The sequence below is a fragment of the Sphaeramia orbicularis genome, chromosome 12 (assembly GCF_902148855.1).
Source record: "Sphaeramia orbicularis chromosome 12, fSphaOr1.1, whole genome shotgun sequence".
NCBI lineage: Eukaryota > Metazoa > Chordata > Actinopteri > Kurtiformes > Apogonidae > Sphaeramia > Sphaeramia orbicularis.
This window is the reverse complement of record NC_043968.1, coordinates 48,420,976-48,444,120: the sequence shown is the minus strand read 5'-3', so window position 1 is coordinate 48,444,120 and position 23,145 is coordinate 48,420,976. Positions and strand designations below refer to the sequence as shown.

At 37.2% G+C, this 23,145-nt stretch overlaps 1 protein-coding gene across 1 annotated transcript in view; it reads right to left on the bottom strand.

Annotated features, from left to right (window-relative positions):
* LOC115430713 (matrix metalloproteinase-17-like) overlaps nucleotides 1-23,145 on the bottom strand; it is a 140,704-nt gene that overhangs the window by 65,625 nt on the left and 51,934 nt on the right. The window contains exon 4 of the mRNA XM_030150896.1: nucleotides 4,314-4,600. Within this exon, the coding sequence (XP_030006756.1) occupies nucleotides 4,314-4,600 (287 nt within the window). The remainder of the gene's footprint in view (nucleotides 1-4,313; nucleotides 4,601-23,145) is intronic.

Sequence of the window (23,145 nt, the reverse complement as noted above, 5' to 3'; positions counted from 1 at the left end):
AATGTTGGAAATTCAGCTTACATTAACCTGAAACATAGTAAGCTTTACACTTCAGTCCAGCAGTAACAGGTCCAGGTCTCCATGGGTGGGGCATCCCTCCTCCTCTTTCAGCTCCCACCAGCCAGTCAAAGCTGGGCCATTATTCACCTTAGTCCAGCCTCTTCTTTTATCACTCTTACACTTTCTTTTCTTTGTTTCTTTGGTCACCACCTTTACCCTCTTTGCTTTTCTTGCTGCTTCAGCCATGACCGTTAGCTTGTTTGTAGCTTTCCTTCACTTGTAACGTCATTTACCTGCCTTGTCTTCTGAAGGTGGAGGGGGATGTGACGTCTGCCGTAAAGCAGTCTAATTTTGTAGTTCTTTTTGTTACAACCCAAAACCAGAGGTTGGATAGTGCCAGTGCAAGTGATACAGACGCTCTGGAGCGATGATGAAAGTGTAACTGAACCTTCTGTGAGATGTTGTACCACCAAAATGACCTTGAAAATATAGTTTGAAGGCTGAAAAAGTCCATTGTGTTGCGTTAACTCGTGCATCATGACTAACTGATTGTTCCCTTTTCAGCAGATGAATGTGGAAGCGAACCAATGTGAGCCAGCTTTAATACAAATACTTCAGCACAGTGTTAAATTAATTCATATTACATAATGACCTACAGACGTTTGCTTTATCATCAAAACGCCACATCAGTGTCAGCTCACAGCTAAAAGTTACTACATCAACAAAAAGGAGTGACTCAGCCGATGACTTTGGAGGCCTGTGAGAGAGTTTTCACCCAAACATCATCTGTCCCTCTCTCCTTCTCTTTCTACTTCATCACTATTCCCTCTCTCTGCCGCTGTCCATCCATCTTTTCAAAAGAAGGGATAAATGAAGTACTGAGCAGAGGAGAGAGGAAGGTCATTTTAAGTTCAGTCATCCAGATGAAAGAAAGAATAAAGAAAGCAAGTGGAGAAAAGGCAGAGAGTTAATGATTTATGTTGTCATTTGTGTGACCGCATGGAGACAGCCTCTGCCTGACGATGCATTCAGCACGACTAGATTGCTCCATCCACTCATTTCATCCGGATGAGTGGACTTATAATGCTCCTCCATCCTTTCCTGCTTTCCACCTCCCTCTCTCGCTTCCTTTTTGAATAACAGCATAGGACAATATAGGAAGAAAATTGACAGGGCCTAAGAGGTTTCTGCTATGTCACGATTTGGTTTCATTTAGATTCTTCCTGTGTGCCTGTGTGATTATTTTTGTTTTTTCCAAGCATGAACTAGAATCCTAGAAAAGGACAAGCAATTCACAATTATTCACAAGAAAAAAAGAGTACCGAAAGTTCAGCACAAGGTAAAAAGGAGGACACCAGTATCTGACATTTTGGTGTGTTTTTGGATGAAATGTGTGTGAATGAATGAAAAAAATAATGAATGAGTGAATCATGCATGTGGGTGCTTTCGGAGACCAAAACACCAAAGCATTTTTATTTTTTTTATTTTTTTTCATCACAGCTGTCTGAGAATGAAGGATATTTCTAATATAAGCTCATCTATTTTTGATTGGCAGAGCGGATTGAATTCCATTTAGATCCGCTGTCGTCCTGTCCTCATTCCAGACTCGCAGATCTCCCTCAGTGGGTAATCAAGCTCTTTGGAAACTGTTTGATGAAAGAAATTTGGCCAGATTATTCTGGAAATCACTGCATAAACTAATCTATTAGCCCACACGGCTCAAAGCAAAACACACTAAACAAATGTTTTTCACTGGCAAGGACTTTGTACACATTACACACCCTTAAACTGGCCAATTTAATGACACCACAACTGCAAATTAGTGTGTAGATTAAGTAAAGAAGTCATCCTGGCAGAGATTATGACTTGAGGTGATGATTATACTGCTTATTAATTCATTAATTAACCATTTGACCAAATATAAACAATTAATTCATTTTCCTGTTGTGAGTGAGATAAGAATATGTCAATAAACATGCATTTGAAACTGAAGAAGGCAAGGAATTAGGCTAGAAGGAGACTTAAAGATGATTGGCTTTGTCTATTCTCACAGCAGTAGATTTGAAGTTGTCTAATTATGCACATAATATACCATTTATGACGCAAGGGGTGTCTTAATCTGAATAATAATTTAAAAAAAGAGGGGACAAAAAGAAGTGGAGTGGTTTCATATTCATAGGAGTGTGTTATTTTTACAGTTCTATTTGTATTTATTTTATAACAATTGTTTGGAGCAAGAAAAAGACAGTCAATGTTGATCAATCAGTTAAGATCTACATGGGAAAAAATGGTTCTGTATTTCGATGTTATTTTCCCAAAAAGTCATTCATTTTAGCTGAAAAACAAAGACATTAGCCAGTGGACACACTCAGAGCCAGTTCTGTCGAGACAGATACTTAAGGTCTGTTTGTACTGTCCAGGACGTTTCATACTTCCTGAGAAACTCAAGTCCAGAATTCCTGGGAAGTCCTCATAGGCCCCTCCCACTGCAGCGCATGGCACTGTGCACTATGCATTGCATTGCACACTGGATATCTCTTAACCCTCAAACACTTTAACAGCTGCTTCTGATCTAAAATGTTTAATAACTGAATATATGACCCACTGATCCAATCAATACATGTAAATAATTCAACTTCTACAGCATTGTTCATCAGTAAAATCCATATAGTTTGATAAATGACAGTAGCTGTAGACACTTGTTTTATGTTCAGTAATTGAGTTTGCTGAAAAAGTCACTTTTGCTTCAGTTTTCTCTGTTTTGATATAATTTGTTAGTATTTAATCTGAGCTTTAATGAACACCCACATGATCAGTAAATTAAACATAGGAAAATACACAATTTTCACTGAAAAATGGTAATTACAGAGAATTATATTAATAAATGATTATAAGGTTATAAAGGTTATAAATTTAGCATAACAGTTGTGGGTCTTTAAAGTTTATTTGAACACTATAAAAATGTATAAAGTAAAAGTAATATAAAAGTGCTAACATTCTTACTTTTCAATTCAATCTGACGCAAAAAGAAAAACAAAAGAGCAAAAAAGACTTGCACAAACTCCATTGTTCAACCCTTCATTGCTTCAAAATGTAAGTAGTGCAAAATATAACAGCCAGAATAAAGTCTGAGGATCTCCGATACAAAAATATATATTTATTACTAGGGATGCACCGATACCACTTTTTTCCAGACTGAGTACGAGTACTTACATTTGAGTACTTGCCGATACCGAGTACCGATACGAGTACTTAATAATCCCATTCCAGTTCTCAGTTCCTTTTGTAAATGTGCTTTATTGTCGTTGTCATTAGTCTGACTGGAACAAAGTGCTGCTACTGACATTTAATGTGTTGGAATGAGCGTTTCTCAATTAATCCACCAGGGGGTGCTGTTCTGAATTAACCATACTGGACAAATACCACAAAGAAGAGTAAAGTTTTTTGAGAAGAAGAAGAAGAAAGTCAGTAATAACAAACATGGAGACGACAGAGGTAACAGTGGTGTAATACTAATATTGCAGCGTTTTCACTGGTAAGGTTTAAAAGCTTAGCTTCAGCAGGTAGAGAAAAGACAAATGAGCGAGAAGTTTCGTTTTCACTTCTGTTGGCGGTGGTCTGCACCACTCCGTACACCCACTGGTATTCTCATTCTGTTTACACATCCGCGAACACCTGGAAAACAGATGGAATGTACACAGGGGACAGACAGAACGCTGCATCTGTATCTGTCTGTGTATATAACATTACTTGCAGTCAGCGTAACTTTTATCACCGTCATTTATTTGGTTAAATCTCCACACTCTTCACACTCCCCACACATTATTCCATCGCTACGTACCTGCTGCACTTAACTGGGAATGTCACACGGCTGTAAGTGGTATCGGTGCATTTGTATCGGATGTCTTTTACGAGTACAAGTACAAGTACACACACTGAGTATTGGACCCGATACTCGTATCGGTATCGGTGCATCCCTATTTATTACTATCACTATCACCTTTCAACAGTCTTTGTTGCCCTGAGTATATTTTGTAGTTGGCAATAGTGTTCCTGTAGGTAATAAAGTGCTGTGGAATTGCTGCTGGCTGTTGTATTTTCGCACGATTCACTATTTGAACACTGATTATTGTTTTTTTTTTTTTTTTTGCACCATACAATGTTGTTGTCTTGTTTTTCATACATTCCATATCTTGATGAACACATGATTCCTTCATTGTCTTTTTATGTTTTTGACGCTGTGAAATGCCTACTACTGTATTTATTTATTTTTTTTCATGAAAAACATATCCAACATATCTTCATTTTCCTACCTGGTGATCTGAAGGTCCAGGCTTCGTCGTCATCAAAGTGCGTATCTCCAGCTGTGAACCTCTCCCCTGGGAAAAATGCATGAGCCACAGTGCCCCCTGGCCCGTCAAATGGATATCCATCATTGTGGTCGGCTTTGGTGAAGTCGATCTGAATGTCTGCATCACTGCCGGCCACCTCGTGGAAGTTAAGAGGTGCGATGTCACTCCAGACCTTTAAGGCGTAGTACATCAGGGCTCGAACAGTGTCCCTCCCCAATAAGGCCGAATCCTTGGGGAAAGTCCTCACTCTGAGAGAAATGACAGAGACAATGTGTTACATCAGAAATTAGATAATTGGGTGGACAGGAGAGGAGATGAGAGGGAAGGTGGCTTTTGAGGGGAGTGGATAGGTGAGTCGACGGAGGCACAAAGTAGAAATGATGACAGGAGACAGCTGCACAAAAATAGAGAAGGCGGTCATGATTAACTAGGAAAGAGGAGGTGAAGACGTTTAAGACAGGAAGGGTGAGAGAGGTAAAAATGCGTGGGATGATACAAGATAGAAGGAAGTGTGTCAAGTGTAAGATGACACATGAGGGATGAACATGAAAATGGGGATGAGATGAAAGGTGGAAGTGTAAAGAAGGACAGGAGATGGACAGAATACACTGTAGATTAGAGCAACACACAAGCACAATGGGAAGAGACTTGGAAATTGTATAAAAGGTCAGCTACACAGTATTTTTCCACTGGGACCACACTGCATGCACTACTACTGCTTGAGAACAAAAACCCCTGTTTGCATATTTAATGTGATTCCATCTGTTTTTGTATTTTGTGGTTAGGTGCACCAGCCCCTCACATATATTGATAATAAGATGAGAATACAATGTGCGCTGGTGAGATTATGGAACCAGCTTTTCTCCGTTTGCCTACAACTCCCCCCTCCTTCATTTAATTTTCCTCCCTATTCGCATCACCTCACCATCTCTCAAGCTCTTCTATCAGCTGAGGCAGGGCAGGACATGACTAAACAGAAAACCAGTCAGATGTTATGTTAACTGCATTGTCTTCCTCCTCTACCTCCTTGTTCTGGTCTTCTCTACCTCCTTCCTGTTCTTTCTTATAAAACCCATCAGTCTCTCTACCTCATCCCACTCCTCTGCTTGTACAAAATGTTCTTACTTTCTTTTTTTTTTTTTTGCCCCAGAAGAGCATTTTATCTAAATACAAAAAGCGATTTGGCCATTGGAGGCTGCTGTAGGAAATTAAATGATCTGTGCGAAGAGAGATTTGCTTCTCCATACAACAGCAATTTACTATCAGCTTAGGAAATGTACACATTTATTATAGTAGAGTATCTTTTGTCATATACAATCCAAAACAAGCAACAGAGAGTTGTGACGCTGAATTGTCAAGTCATATCACTGATTGCTGCAATGCATTAAAAAAACCCAAGAGTATTTTTTAGTACTCCTTAAAATGGCTTCATGCACGTCATACATCATTTAATGTACACAGTGCACGCATTCAAGGTTATACGGAAAATATGCAAGCTCCAGTGCATACCGTGTATTCTTAAAGTCCTTTCACTCCCATCCATGCTGCATCAGAGGCCAATAGCTAGCATCTACCACTGCGATTTTATCCATAATTATGACCACTTTGACGTATGGTCTCCGTCAAATAGGGAGCGCAATCTGAAAAGGACATCTCAACAAACATGAGTATCGATCCACATATTGATTATCACAGACAGAGCTGACAACTGGTTTAATCCTACAATGACAAGATAACTAAAACATGACCGACCTTCACATGCGTGCAGATTTTTAAACTGAAATGAGAACATTTATTGATGTCAAGAGAGAACAAATGCCTGTTCATATCAACCTGCATTGTTTATTTATGCTGCTGCTTACATGCAGTCATCTGATATGCTATGTTGTGACATGTCCTAAGTACCCCTAGTTTTACTGTTTGACAAAGTGACTTTCTGTTTTTATTTGTTTTGACATAGCTGCTCAGTTTCTGATAGGCAGGGACTGTGTGACAGATTTAGGACGTCACTCATTTCTTTGTCATTATTTGAGTTTCAGTAAAGCCCACTTCACTGTGTAGCTGCTGTTAATAATACATGTATCTGATTGTAGTTGATTTTATTAGATGAAGATGATACAGTTGTAGAATAACACTGACAGTGCTGGTTATATACCGTGATTAAATTACTCATTTTATTGTCTGGGTACAGAAAAAGAAAAATCTGTAAAAGAGAACAGCTCTGGTGTATTCGGTTGTAATAAAATATACATGAGCAAACAGAGCAGGAAATGAATGAACAGAGTTGTAATGGGCAGACATTGGACAGCAGCTTAACCAGGTGTCTGCAGCCTGTGGTCTTGTCAGGTAAATGAGAGAAAACATTTGTTCGCTGTGATGTTTGGAGCAGATTCAACATTTGCCTTATGTTCAGTATGCAGTCTGGAAAATGTGTCTCTCACTAAAAACGAAATGGCAACCTGACGAACCTCATGAAACTTATGAACCCAATGAACAATCCAGTCAGATGAGGGCAGATATACATTAAAAAAGTGAAAACAAATATTGTGGAAAATGACCCTTTCCAACACCTGAAGGGAATTTGGGTGGAAAAATATTATAAGGTTTTTTTTATTACCCCTGCTCAGAAAAAACATCAAGGGTTGGGATCTAACTGTTGGAGGCTATGTGGATCAGCTGGAGCTAATCACTACCATCTATTTTAGGAATGTCCAAAAATCATGTCATTCTGGAAGAACATTCAGGATTGTGTGGAATCTATATTTAAGACCACAATCCCGTTTGATGCTTTAACACTGTATATGGGTGCCATGACACAGAACATTCAAACTAAAGGAAACGAATATTTAATGAGAGTACTACTGATTGGAGGGAAAAAAGCTCTGACGAGGAAGTGGCTACAACCAGATGCACCACAACACAAACACTGGTTAAAAGCAATCTATGTAATGGAGAAACTGTCTTTTTCATTAAAAGTAGAACAGGATAAATTTATGGAAATGTGGTCAAAATGGATTGTATATATATATATTTCACCCCATTGAGGCCAGATTTCATTTAACTGGAAATGAGTTATAAGTTATAATTGAACTGGTTGAATGTACTAGAGTCGAAACTTGTGTGGTCTTTGGAATAATAGAGATAAAGGAAAAATGTGACATATTTTTGTTCTAAGGTATGTTTAACAAAAACAAACAAACAAACAAATAAATAAATATATGAAAAGGGGGAAGACTTACTACAGATGTCTTTGTTTTGTTTTTGTATATTTTCTCTGAACAGAGAATGTGTATATGTTAAATTTCATGTTTTATCATTGTTGATTTTTCACAGATGGTATACAAATGTGCTTGGACATCTGTTGTAAAGTGTATCTCCAAATGAAAAAAATAAAATTCTATAAAAAAGTAAAAACAACGAAGAAACAAGAAAAGCACTTGGAGAGCACAGACCTCCGCCAAGACAGATCTGACACCCCCCACCCCCACCCCACCCCCAATCACCACCAAAATTTAATCATTTCTTCCTTGTGCCAGTATCAACATTTCCTGAAAATTTCCTGAAAATCCATCCATAACTTTTTGAGTTATCCTGCTAACAAACTAACACACAAACAAACACACAAAGCAAAGCGATCACAATACCTCCTGACGGAGGTAACAAGTAAAAACAAGTCATGATCAAATCTAGAGTGTATTAAGATAGAGGCAAGACCGATACTTTGAGGGTTCGAGACCAAGACTAAGGCAGGGTCAAGATTAGGATGAGACTAAATACACAGAAAAGGTATTACTGAAGTTTATCAAATATTACAAATGGATATACACTGTTGTCCATAAAGTTGGAATAATTTTGTTTCCAGACACATTCCTCTTTTTATTCCTATTCATACACATCAGTAATCACCTTTGACCAGGTGCAATAAATATATACTGAGTTCCAGCTACACTTTATCTCTTGAGAAAAAATCACAGTGTCAAAATATTTTATTCTAACTTTCTGAACAGTTTAGTCTAAGAGTTGACATGATTCTCCTCACTACTGTTTAGACAGAAAGAAGAATCCTGTGGAAAGACAAAATCAAGCACTGGCAGAAAGTTTTACGCCTAAAACAAGATTTTAAAGATTTTTTCCAAAGTTATGATGATGACAAATATATCAGAAAATATACATATAATATAAAACATACCTACAGGTATGAATTTGACAGGTCTTAAGGGGGCCTATTTTGCTAAACCCACTTTTATTAGTCTTTGGTACATTTATTTGTGTATTTGGAGACAATACTAGTTCATAAAGTTTGAATTTGAACCCTCCAGGTGCTGCAAAGCTATCTCCTTATTAACATTCCGGCAAAAAATCCAGTGGATTTCTACAACCTGTTTCAATTCCTTCTTCATTTGTTACGTTTTTATAACCAGTTACGTCAAGACATTTGTACATATAAGGTCAAGACTTCCGACAAACATTTCTCAGAGTATGATATAATTGTTTGTCAGCAGCAGCAATTGTAGTTCATACTGAAAATATGTCCAAATTTTGAGCCGATTACCTGAAATGTTCAGTTGTTGGTTGACCGGGAGAGAACAGCACAGCCAACAACCTGGAGGGGGAGGGGCCTGTAGTGGCTCATTTGCATTTAAAGGGCCAGCCCTCAAAACAACCTTTCTGGTGTCATTACTCAGAAATAGGGTTGAAAATGGACCTGTGGAGTTGAATTAATGAAGAATTCAGACCCAAGCATAGCATTTGGAGTTTATGTAGACCACAGGGAAATATTTCAAAATTCCTTTAAAAAAAAAAAAAGCAAAGTATAACTCCTTGAACATAAAAACCTTAATTCTCTTTGTCTGAAACTGAGATCATCTGAGTATCTCAAAACCAAGACTACTCTAAAGTACCACAAAACTATGTAATCAAAAAAAAAAAATAAATAAATATTCCAGTCATGATCGGACCCAAATGTTCTAATAAATGCAAGCCCTGACCTGGTCATAAGAGAAATAGACACAGGATGGATGTCTTTGGCCTGGATAATAGTCTTTATCAGTGGAAATTAGCAGATAGGTTTCATGTTGGTAAAATAAAACATCATTCATGACAAAATAGAAATTAGATCTGCTCCTAAAAGTAATATCTGTTTAGGAGAGACTTCACTACAGGGTCAGAGAACTGTCTCCCGCTGATGTATTATTCACAGGACACAGAAATGAAGCCTCTATTTAGAGCAAAAGTTTAAGGACTTTCATCAACCTGTATACAGTCATTTGCCTCAAGTAGAAATTAACCACAAATTAACAACTACAGTAGAGGAAAGTCTCAAATACTATCATGATATATTTACAGAAAAATCTTTTTTGTGTTTCAAAAGGTGTGGCTGCATCTGACAGACAAAAAACAAATGCCAATATTTTTTTGTTTATCGTTAACAAGAAAAATGACAAAACTAAATTCTAGACAGTTTCAACATGTCATGTCCTGGATGTGTTTCAAGGTGCATTACCTTGCTGAAACATCCTGTTTCGATGTCGATGGAACAGTATATGATGCAACATGAAGCAGCAAAGTTAAGAGAGTAAAGTTATACAGATATCAGATTTTGGTCAAAAATATGACTAAGGCAATTGTACCATGAAGCTAATGATGTGGGTTTGGAGAATGGCACAATATTTGACAGAGTTTAACGACTTAAGAGTGATTCTAAACCCTGTAAAGCCTGAACCATTAAATCACTGACAGAAAATTCCAGTTCTTTGAAGCATTTATTGGTCCTTCTGAAAAACCAAAAAACCAAAAAAACATTTTCATATATCAATTTCCATGTATGAGTTTCAATTTGTATCATATTTGATACATCGGGTCTCAGTGCTCAAATATTATTATTTTTGAACAAACAAAAACATAATATAACACAAATCTGTCTAACAAATTGGTAATTCCTTCCTTCCTAAGGTCTGCCTCCTTCCTCATTAATAACAATCTTGTAGTGTCACTGGAAAGGCCTCTGGTGAACAAATTCCTCCCCCCTGGTCGATTACTCGTGTATTGCATGTATCTAATTGTATACATCAGGTTTTTCAAGAAAAAAAAAAAATCACACTGATCATGTAGAGGGCTTCAAAATTCATATATCAAATATGATTCGTTTGGCGTTATAGGGTTAATGTAAAATATTACAAATGGACGGGATGTCCAAAAACTGTACAATTTGAGGACATTTTTACTAAAGGCTGACATTTGCAGCACAAGTAAACTACGACGACAGCTATCACTTCTTTTACTTTTTTCTGTTAGCCTATTTTTTAGCCTGTTTCAGCAGAAATTAATTTAGGTTATTCTTTCAATTCTCCATTCTCTTATTAAATGGATGTGGGATGTTCTCTCCCATTGACTGGTCACTACTGCCTTAATTTTTTTGTGAATGACTGACTTGTCAGACATGACTTTCCACCACCATCGTGAAAACACTAAATGAGCGAATGTGTTGTGTTGAATGCTGCTCATCCCTAAAAGTCGAGTTCACTATACAAACGCCACAGTGCAAAGAGGCTGCTCTGGAGTCATGTCATAGATCATCACCTTACTAACAAACTTTATATTGGCTCTTCAGGGGCCTATTTGACAGATTATAGTTATTCAAGGACTTTCTGTCACTCTTTCTTTGTGCTCTGCTGTTTAAATTTCACTAAAGCTGATATCGCTGCACAGCTGCCCTTATTAAAGCAGAACATTACCTGTGCTCTGAGCCTTTCAAAATGATTTTAAAACAGGAAATGGTCTGTTGAACCATTTTCACCTATGAAATGTCATTACAGAGGGGTCATATTATTCAGTTTATGGCTAAAGAGACATGTGTCAGTGTTCAGCATCACTTTAATGTGTGTATATAGGTTAACTAATACTATTGGTCCCAAGAATCCCTTATACTTTTCCATATGAATTACGTGCTGTGGTGATTTTATTTATGATGCATAAATAAAATGTCTACATGTAAGTGATCTTCAAGCATTTGGAAAAAAATCTTATCACACATGTTGATATGCAACATGTGCAGAGGAGAAAAGAGAACTCTGGAAACAACATGAAAAGGTCCTGCACGTTGTCTCACTTCTCTTAAGTCTGATGCAATGTTCAGGTCATGTGGGAAACTAAAGAACTCAGCGTATATATATATAGATCAGTGAGCATGTCATTATCCAATAGGAGGACACTGCACTTCAAAAAATGTATACATTACAACATCACATATTCCTCGTATTGGATAAAGGTGTATAAACCTACATGTATGTATGTGTATATTCCTTTTTTGACCTGTGGACTGAAACATCATGTTAAGGCTGAGAGAAGTGAGATGGTGCAGGAACTTTGGTTGTTTTCTATATCCTCCTGAGACCCAGCAATACATTTTTGTCCTCTGTAGTGGACAAGAGTTTCATAGTTTTATTTAAAAATACAAAACAAAACAAAAACAACTGTCCACTGCAAAGGGCATTTAATTAAATAAAAATAAAAAATTACCTGAAAAACTGTGGCACCATACAGTTTCCAATCAAGGCAATTATGTGATGTAAAAAATTAAAAAAAAAAAATTGTACTTACTGAGTCTCAGGAGAATATGTAGTTGATTTAAAGGATTGTAACCTGAACATGAATGTTTCAGAGTTATTGTTGGAATAGCATTTATATGCTTAGCTCTATCACGGTCAAATGATTATTTATGGAAAACTGAATCATGGTTTGTATTTAGTTGATCTCCATTTACGAATCTGCGATCATTATTGACAACATACATGAATTTGTTTTTATCATGATGAATTTAACACCGGCTGTAGGTGTGATGTGTCCCAGTGTTTTTATGCAGTCATAACGTGTGTCCTCTCCTCCATTGAGCGAATCAAAATCAATCTGTGCAGTAACAAAAACACCACCGTGGCCATATATTTTGTTTCATCAGACTGAGCCCAGAGATGAGACTGTCACTCTCAGACACACCAATCACAGTAAATATTTAGGTCATCAACAGATTCAGACATTGAAGTTCTGTCACTACAAACAACCTTGGTCTTAAAATAACCTCCTGTCATTCCCATCTGTACTTTTATTAAATTTGGCATCTTGAAAGGGGAGTTTCTGTCAAACAAATGTTTTGTTTGACATTTCTTTCTTTCCATACTTAAATCCTTTATGATTAAGGACTCCTTGTGTAGGGTAGTGGTGACTCATCCCTCTGATTTAAGCTTCTTTTTGCTCTTTCATCGGCCTCTTTCCATTGTTGGTGGAAGTACAGAGGCAGCTGATAGATTAGAGTTCTGCCTCGTAAACATACAGCCTGTGGACTTACTATATGTGGAGAAAATAACAAAGGTAAACTAAAGTACAAGATAATTGCCTACTCACTATAATGATTTTTACTGCAATTACACTGTCCAGCACTTGGTTTATCCTGTTGTATATTGTTTTTATCCACTGTTTTACAGATTGTTGAATAGTGTACAGCAGGGGTGTCAAACTCATCTTAGTTCAGGGGTCACACTCTGCCCAATGTGATCTCAAATAGGACCAGTAAAATAAGGGCCATAAGAACCTATTGTATAATAATAATCACATTTTTTCTCTTTGTTTTAGTGTGAAAAAAGTACAATTACAGTATGAAAATGTGAATAACCTGAACAAGCATGTACAACCTGAAATTTCTTCAGAAAAATAAGTGTAATTTCAACAATATTATGTGTCATTTTATTATTAAGACAACTTACAGACCACAGTTGATCTACAAATGCACCAAACATTTAGTAACAAGCATTATATTGTTAAAATTACACTTATTTTTCACAGGAAATTTGAGGTTGTAGAGATGTGTTATTGTTATTGATGTTTTATTGCAAAAAGAGTTGTAAATGTAGTTTGTAAATTTAATTTAATTGTACTTTTTTACATTAAACCAAGAACAAAATTTGGAATTGTGATTATTTATAGTTTATATGCTGGTACATCACTTGAGATTACATTGGGCTATTTGTGGCAAGTTCAACACAACAGCACCTGTGGGCCGTATATTGGACATCCCTGGTGTACAGTGTTCTTGAGTGTCTAAAAAATGACTTACAAAATGAATGTATTATTACGTCCGCCAAGGAACGGCGGAGGTTATGTTTTCATTGGGGTTTGTCTGTCTGTCTGTTAGCAAGGTAACTCAAAAGTTATGGACGGATTTCCATGAAATTTTCAGGTTAAATGTTAATACTGGCACAAGGAACAAATTATTAAATTCTGGTGGTGATTTGGGAGTGGGGGACTGATCTGCCTTGGTGGAGGTATGTGTTCTCCGAGTGCTTTTCTAGTTATTATTATTCACAATAATAATAATAATAATAATAATAGAGAGGCTTTAAGGTCTGAGTACAAAATAGACACCTAGACACTATGCTGGTGCAGAAATAAGTCTGACAACTCCCTGAAGCTTCATCATCACCTTCCACAGCTCTAACTTTAGTCAGAGCCACGAATCTCATTTTCTGTGAGGATGACAAGCCTCTAAAGTTTCAGCTTTCTCCAGGCTACTACACTCACAGTGAACAGGGATCACACAGACACATTTCCATCTCAGACAGAGTATCCGACGTATCCTCTTCCTCACCTACCATCAAGGTTCCTCATTACAATAGCTTTTTAAAAACGCCTTGTGTTGCAGACGGCAAGGAAGCACTGAGTGGTGAGATAAGAAAATAAAGGGAAGGCGATGAGAGAGATCAATTAATATGACAGTGACTCCCTGTTTCAAGTAGAGAGTGAATTCTTTTTCCTCTACTTAAAGGGGTTATATGTAGTTTTGATATTCCAAACGCTTAACAGCAGGGTAAGTACTGCTACTGCATACTTCTACTAAAATCACCTATGAATCAATGTGACTTATCCACAGACCACATCATCACATAATAAAGAATAAAGTTCGTTGTTTACACACACCTGGATTGTGCAGTTCTGTGCTGCAATGTTGATTATATTGTTTATTTCAGTGTGCAATGCTTACTTGTTGTTGTTCGTAATTTAGTTTTATTACCACTGATTATTATTATTATAATTATTATTATTAGCAGTAGTGCTAATATATATGTGTATATATATATATATATATATATATATATATATATATATATATATATATATATATATATATGTATATATATGTGAATAGTATAAAATCATATAAAGATTACATTTTTAGTATTATTATCTCCGCCAAGGAGGTTATGTTTTTGCCAGGGTTTGTTTGTCTGTCTGTCTGTTTGTTTGTCTGTCCGTTAGTGTGCAACATAACTCAAAAAGTTATGGACAGATTTTGATGAAATTTTCAGGGTTTGTTGGAAATGGGATAAGGAAGAAATGATTAAATTTTGGTGGTGATCGGGGGTGGGGGGGCCCACGGGGGGCCCACGGGGGGCACTGATCAGCCTTGGCGGAGGTCTGCACTCTCCGAGTGCTTCTAGTTTATTATTATTACAGCTTTATTATTTATAACTACTACTACTTTTATTTATTTATTTATTTTTTACAAAGTATTCTTCCAACAAAAACTCATACCCACTTATGTATTTCTTATTGATAGTTGGTCATAATAGCACTGCATCTTGTAATCTTATAATCAGCTGATAGTTTACATTCTAGCTCTATTAGCTTAGCTTCATTTTTAGATCAAAAACAGCCACAGTAAAACTACAAATCACCTCTGTTTTCTGTACAGTTTTTGCTGTCATTAGCTGCCTTTGAGATCAGAACTGAACGACACAAACATCACATAATAAACATTGTTCTGTGGTGTTACTTTTCCTCAACATGGAAGACTGGCAGAGTGACTCATTCCTCCCACTAGTGGTCACATAATTCTCCTGGTCCATCAGTTCATATCTCAACAATCCAAAACATTGGCATCTTTGGCACCACTTGTTTTCATTCAGTCTTTATTCTCAGCACTTTAACGATAATATTAGGTCATTTTTTTTCAGTATTTGAAAGCATTAATACTACAAATAGCTCCTTTAATGACAAACTCAAAAATCATTTGTGATGAAATGAAATGTATAATAGTTCTCAGAAAAAAAGAAAACAGTGTGGAGTAGGCAAATTAAATCGGTTTGTCTTTAGTATTTTCCATAACATCCTTTTTTTAATTTTTTTTAATTTGGGGTGGTAAAACAAGAGGCTTCATACAACTGAAAATACATTTATATTCTTGGAAATATACCTGAAAATGACATATACAGAACAAGACCCAATCACAGTATAAAGTCTCTGTCTGCTCAAAACCTTTTAGTGGGTTTAAATCTGTGCACTTCATTGTGGATTCACACAAAACAATGTCTGTGCTGAGACAGTTCAACACTCTTGTCATGGAAAGTCTGAATTGAAGGTGTGCACTTAAAAGCAGAATTTGCAATATAAAAAGTTTTGGAGCAAATCTCTGCAGCTTTTACAGGTGTGATGTGGCGGTCACTGCTCACATACTGGACTGGTAAAGACAGAAGGAAACAGCTGGTGTTCAACAGTTCAACGTTTGAAGAGAACAGCATTTGCATATTGAGAGATCTCACAGGACATATTGTTTTTCTAATGTTATTGAGGTCAAGAAGCTTTTTGTGTTAAAACAAAATCAGAATCAAATTATTCAGAACAGAATATGCTTTAAGTAGTGCTGTCAGTTGATGACAATTTTTAATCAGATTAATCACACGAATGCTGTGGATAAATTTTGATTAATCGTGATTAACCCATAAAGACCCAAACAGCCACCAGCGACCAAAACCATCCGGTGATCGATTAGTATCTGTTGATCTAGGGCTGTACGATTCTGGCAAAAATGTGAATCACAATTCTTTTGCTTAGAATTGAGATCCCGATTCTCTGGCACAATTTTTTTCACAAAAAGTTTATTGCACCGCTGTCAAGGAAAATGGGTTCTTTGACCTCTGATTCGCATCTTTCATATCGCTCTGCAAGTAGTCCGGTCACTTAAGCAGTGTTTGCTGTGGAATTGATCTGTTGGTGTGGTTGTGTGTAATGGGGGGGTGTTGCATGTGCGCGGTTTGGCAGGGGGTGCGCGCGTGCGTTTCCTTCGGTGTGGGGGGGTACACGCGCGTGTGTTTCGGCCAGTTGTCGGTTTCCGTCCTACTTATACAATGGGGGTAGAGGGCGGGTGCGGTCCGTGCCCCCCGCAGAAGTGAAAGTGAAACTTTATGTTCATTTACCTTTTCCCTGCACTTCTAGTCCTGGTTGCTAAGCGATGTCAGCTGATCTGTGAAAGTTTGCAGTGTAAAAAATCTTCCCAGCCGGCACAATGGAATATTTTAAATATAAAATTTTTTGTAGAGGGTGAGACTTTTGATTCTTGGTTAAAGGCAGAGTTATCATCACCCACAAAGAAAAGGAGAAGAAGAACAGCACAGAAGTCAGAGAAGTGAAAATGAAAACACAGTTGGATCTGGACGACAGAAAAGACTGACATGAGATTAACACCACCAAATGTGAACCTTAATTGGGCACCAGTTCAGGTGGGTGACTCACCACTACCACTGGGGTTTTCATCCATTTCACTCTCTTTACCGCAGACGTTCCTCCGCTGTAATTCACTTTTTCTTCACTCAACAGCAGCAGGTTCATATGTTGTAAAGATGCTTTACCTTTGGTTGAGGGAAGAGGTGACGGCGGTTCTGAGTTTGTGGGCATTTGTTTGTAATGCAGCCGTGAAATAAAATGCTTAAGAATCGCTTGTGTTTAGAAATGAGATCGCACTCATGTGTGAATCGAGATTGCAATCTTTTAACGATTAATTGTGCAGCCCTATGTTGATCCATTAATCCTATCAATACATGTAAATAATTCACCTACAATGCAGTTTGTCATTTTTAATGGTCATCAGATATGACCCATTTGGACGTTCAGAGGCTCTGTAGTTACTGTGGAAATACCGTCATTTTCTACAACATTGATTCACCAGTAAAACTCATGGAGTTGGATCAACAGTGGATGCAAACACTTGATTTATGTTCACTTAATAATATATTTTACTAAAAAAAGTCACATTTTCTTCAGTTTTCTCTGTTTTTGATATAACCCTTAACTTTAATCTGAGTTTTAATGAACATCTACATGATAAGTAAATTAAATATAGGAAAATGCCTGATTTTGGAAAAAAAAAAAATAGCAAAATATAGAGGATAAATGTTATAATAAATGATGTTAAATCACTTAAGAAAGGTTAAATACAAAAATTCATTCAGGAACTGACACAAAAGTAGCGCTGGGTCTTTATGGGTTAAATATAATTCATTTTTAATCTTTATTAATCATGTTTCATTTTGCATGAGCAAACAGACTCAAGAAAGAAGGGAATATATATGCACTTAACGTGTTTATTAAACACTTTCAACAATTTCAACAAAACAACTTGAAACAACTGTTTCGTCTTGGTTTTTTTGTCCTCATATTTCCATCCAGAGGACCAATGTGCTGTTTAGTGTCTTCCATCTTTATGGGTTGGTTCTGCTGCTGTCACTACTTGATCAACTGCCCATTTGCGCATGTGTGACGCTAATTCTACTTGGACAAACTGGCCCAAATGCATTGGCAAAGACGTTCAGAGTAATTTTGTGCTGCAGATCAGTTAATTGCATTAACATTTTTAATCAGATTAATCATGATCATAGATTAATCCGTGTTAACACGTACATTTTGACAGCCCTAGTTTTAAGACATTATGGGATGTCTTATAACTGGGTAAGAGATCTTTAAGTACACTGTCCTTTCACTGAATTAACATTAGAATAATAGTGTCAGTTTTACACTTCTACAGAAAAACATCAAATATTTCCCTCAATATGTATAAGTGAACAAAAAGTTATACATGGTATAGACTTACAAAGCAGTAAAAGCAGCCAATTCAGCCCATCTTAAAGTCTAGGGCAGTAAATCTTGCTGCTTCTTATAAAGTTTACTGTTGTGGGTATACTGTAATGGTTGTACTAAATTAACTAAGACTGCTCTTATATAAATGAAAATGGGTGAGGAAACTTGTTTTATTACAGACACAGAGAGTAGAAGTAAGCCACTAAAAGTAAAACTGAAAAACTGTAAAAATGAAGAGAGCAAAATAGGGCTGTTAAAAAAAAAAAAAAAAAGAAAGAAAGAAAAGCAAGGGAGGGATGGAGGTTTTTCTGATTAATTATCAGTAGAAATGTCAGCTGTTAACATTTTCCATGAATCACACAAACCCACAGAGTAACACAGTGTGTGCGGACATTTATTAATTCTTACTTTAGGAAGGGATTAGCAAAACAGACCAGGAATCCATCTTTGTCCCAAAGATCAACAAAAAGTGACTTTAACATTTGTTGGATAGACTCAAGGTTGATTAATACGGACTTCACTTTGTTGACCTATTTAAATCAGTGCTGTGATTTCGACCTTAATGTGACAAATGACTAATCGCAGCTGTGTTTCCTGTTACGTTTTACCTGTGTGACTTTCAATTTCAGCTTATTTCTTACAGGCTTTTCCACGTGAGAAGCTGAACTGATGATTCAGATGAAAAAAGGAGTGGTGAGATGAACAGAGAGAGGGTGAGAAACAGATGAAGGAAAGCTCTCACTGTCTTTTGCTGTCCCCTGCCTTCAGCCTCTCAGCAGGCTCGTACCTCCCGTGGCTCTGCTGCTCCACAGAGACATGAGCTGACATCAAACGCGAGGCTAAAAAAGTGCAAGCGCTCACAAATACACCAATACACACTCACGCAATATAATATTCACCTCCTGTGCTCTGCTAGTCTCTGCAGACATAAGCAGATTACCACCAAAATTGAAAGCTCATATGCTAACGGTGATTCATGCGGTCGTATGTATTAGCAGGTGCGCACATGTAGCACAACGGAGCCTCTAGCAGATGCCCACAAACATGAAAATGTTCAAGTAATAGATACACACAACCATGCTGTGGACTTGAAAAAGCCTCCCTCTGGTTTCCTCTCACACACATCCAGAGTCACGAACACACATCTTGTCATTCAAGATGAAGATGAAAGACACTAAATTAAAAGACTCTGCATGAGTTTCTGCTCTCTCCACAAATCTTTCTCTTCCTCTTCTCTTCCTGTATCTCACTTCTCCATCCTTTCTTCTCGTCTATTACAGTCACAAACTCAGTGATAGTGACGTGAAATCGGGAGAAAAATAAGCCTGGTCTCTAATAAGATAAGGCGTAATGACGGTGCTATAGTTATTCTTAAGGTTCCACCAGGCAATTTCACAGGTTGGTGGCCTCAAATAGCCGCACGGAGATGACTTCAATATCCTGGAATTATGTAGCACGCTGTCAATAAACTAGTGTGGGGCTAACTGCTTTGCAATACAGACACAATGATGGATTTGTGACTGACCAATAACACACACACACACGTCTGATGGTTCACACTTCCCTGACTCAAAGGATTCAAGCAATCGATTAGTGAGGTTAGATAATCCAGTCTAGCAGAGATACTAACATTAGCATTAACTAATTTGCACCAACTTGTTTTGATCATACGTATTTCCACGTTGAGCATTAAAAACTTCAACTAGAAACAGAAAAAATTTGAAAAAAAAAACCTGCTTTTATGCTCGGGAGAGGCAGAAAAATTGTATCAATAAAAGATTTTAATAACCTTAAAATACCAAGATTGTAACAGTAATGTTTCTGAGGTTTCATTTCAACAGATGCTTTGAAACAGTTCAGTCTTAGAGGACTTTTGGAAATGTGTTATCTGAACAGTTTCTGAAATATCAAAGATTCACATGAGTTTTGACACATCACAAGGATTTCATCTTGGTTGCAAGGATGGCACCTACCATTACTGGGTTGAAATGATTAATTTCATCTTTAAGTACAAGAAAATAGATGTAAGAAGATGTATTTTCTTTTATTTTCAAACAGGAAATTGGCAAGATATATATATATATATATATATATATATATATATATATATGGAAATATACATATTTTCTTTCAGTTCAATAGTAGTATGACCAAACAAATGAAATTATCATCACAAAGGAACCTTTACTTGCGTATTTGATGGATTGATGGTTGTTTTATGGGAGCAATCATTTTATTCTAACACCAAAGAACATGGCTTCTAAGATCTCAGGGGGTTTTCAGACTGGGTATCCTTATCCGTGCTGTACCTGGATACGCTCACACCTTTCCTGCAGATGTTGTGTTCACGAGCACATACCGCGGCCCATACCTGAGAGTGTTACAGAGTGGGTGTTATAGAGTCGAAATAGTAGGCGAGCCTCTGCCGCATGGATCCAAGGCTTGTTCAGGAGACAACAGGAGCACTGTCTATAGTCTCATGGTGATTAGGTCATTTCCGGTCTCAGGTACGGACTGTTTTCACATGACACTGATCCATACTGGAATCCATGCAATCTGTACCCAGGACTACTCAGTTGGACTTGGGTACAGTACTCATGCATGGAACATTTGCATTCACATTGATGAAATTAAGTGGCCTTTGGGGTCCAATGTACTAAGATACGGGTTTGGATACCCAATCTGAAAACGCCTTAAGATTTCGAGGCTGGAAAATAACCTATTGAGTCACAATTTTTATTACATTTATTACTGTGCAAAGTGTCACATCTACTGAAGTCATGCAGATGAAAATAATTCAGCATTGTGTTTCATGTTTCAATTCAGTTCACATTATCCAACTCAGTTTGACCGTTGGAGAAAAATGGTGCCTACTCCTGTGCTAAAGACGGCACCGCTGAATGAAAATGACAGTGCAAATAGTGATGAAAATATGCTTTTTACAGCTGAATAGAAATGATTTTGCAAGTTTTATGCATTTACACATTAACTTATCAGCTGAAATAATCACAACCAAGTGATAGGCCTATGAGCAGCAATGCATTGTGGTTATTTTGGTCCAGTCGGGCTAGAATTTGACCCACTGATGGAGCTTAACATTTGATTGACATAATACTACTCCTTGGGGGAGGAGGGGTTAAAAGAGGAAATCTTGGCCCTGTCATTTTGTATTGTGTATGAAATCTCTAAGGATCTCCTTTAGCAGCTGAAAATCCCACAATGTGTAAAAAACGATTAGCGTGATTAATAGCTAAGATATTAAACAAAATAATGAGGCTGATTATTCATAAATCCATTTCCAAGTCATAACTGGTTGTAGTTTCACCTTTTATGCCTTAGTCCCAGGTCTACCTTAAAGACTACAACCTATTTGTGCTCCTGCATATAGCTGTGGTGTTTCTTGACACGCACTAACAACTGTGAGCTATGATTATAATTAGTAGTGTGATAGACCCCTGCCGCTGAGTTATGACTGCACTTAATGCTTTAATTACTAACTGCGTTCTGATCTGAATAGGACTGTACTGCACTTCATGACTCTCCGTGGGTTTGGAGTGCACGACTGCTGTCACCATGTCACAAAACAACCACTTCATGCTGTAGAGGGTGTTAATGTTGGTTAAGAGTCTTCATTTGGACTTTGCAACACGTGCCAAGCAAGATGCCACTATTGTGATGGATCTTCCTGATCATTAAATGCATGTTCATGTTCCCATATCTGCTCATGCATTTACTTAGTTCATTTACTTGACAGTACAGGCCGATTGAGACAGATGAGGTTTGGAGTTTTTGGAGTCGGTAAACCCTGCTGACTGTATTTAGACGATACAGATGCAGAGGAAAAGCTCCCATCTCTATGCCATTCTCTTGTCCTTACTCTCTCCTCTTTTACATCCTCAACCCCATCTTTTCTTTCCTACCCTCAGCTCACTACACCTATCTGTTTGAGTTATCTGTTGGGTTGCTAATGACTGCCCGGCTGTCCTCTGTGATAATGGGACAACAATATGAGATAATGAGCTAACGGTGTGCTGTTACACAACTGGGCTGTTAGTGTCTGTAACATGGCTCTGTGAACAAGACAGTAAAAAGTGAGGACATTTAGCTCATCATTCAGCATCTACTCTGGACTTTTGACTCATTATGATGCGACACATGTAAACAAGTAGAGCAATGTTAAAGACATAAACCCCAATGATCCACTGTGAGCTCTATGAAAAATAAGCAAAAAATTACAGATAACTGAAGTGTCTGTCTGATATTTTTTTGTAATTCAAGTTTTTGTTGGAGTTTTCATTTGGTACATGACAATAATGTTTACCTCATAAGACCCAGCTATGGGTTTTCTGTCCACATTTGTGGACAAGAGTTTCACAACTTTATACAAATAAAAAAGTAAAGAAAACTGTCCACCACAAAGGACATTCCATAAAAAAATTAAAAACTGCATCTGAAAAAAAAAAAGTGTTGCATCATGATGTTTCCAACACAGGCACTTATTTAATAAAAAACTAAAAAAGCCTGTACTTTGCTGACATTTCCTGGGTCTTAGGAGGTTAAACAGGGCTTTTATACATAAGTGAAAAATATCAAAAATGCAACAAAGTGTGGAAGTTCTTAAAAGAAAAATAAATAAATAAATAAAATAGATAAATAAATAAATACTAGAGGGAAGTAGTTCAGCTGTCATCCTGCTGACTGGTAGTCATAGTTATGTAAGAGCAGAATGGCTCCCAAACAGGCGCTGTGGTCCCATCCCTATTGTTAAACTTATGAAGCATATGCTAATATGAAGCAGTCTTTATCATCATGTTTACCCATTCTTTAAACTGTGGGGCTTTTGGGGTTTTCCAGTGTTTAAGAATAATCCTAACTGCCACTGAGACCCCAACCA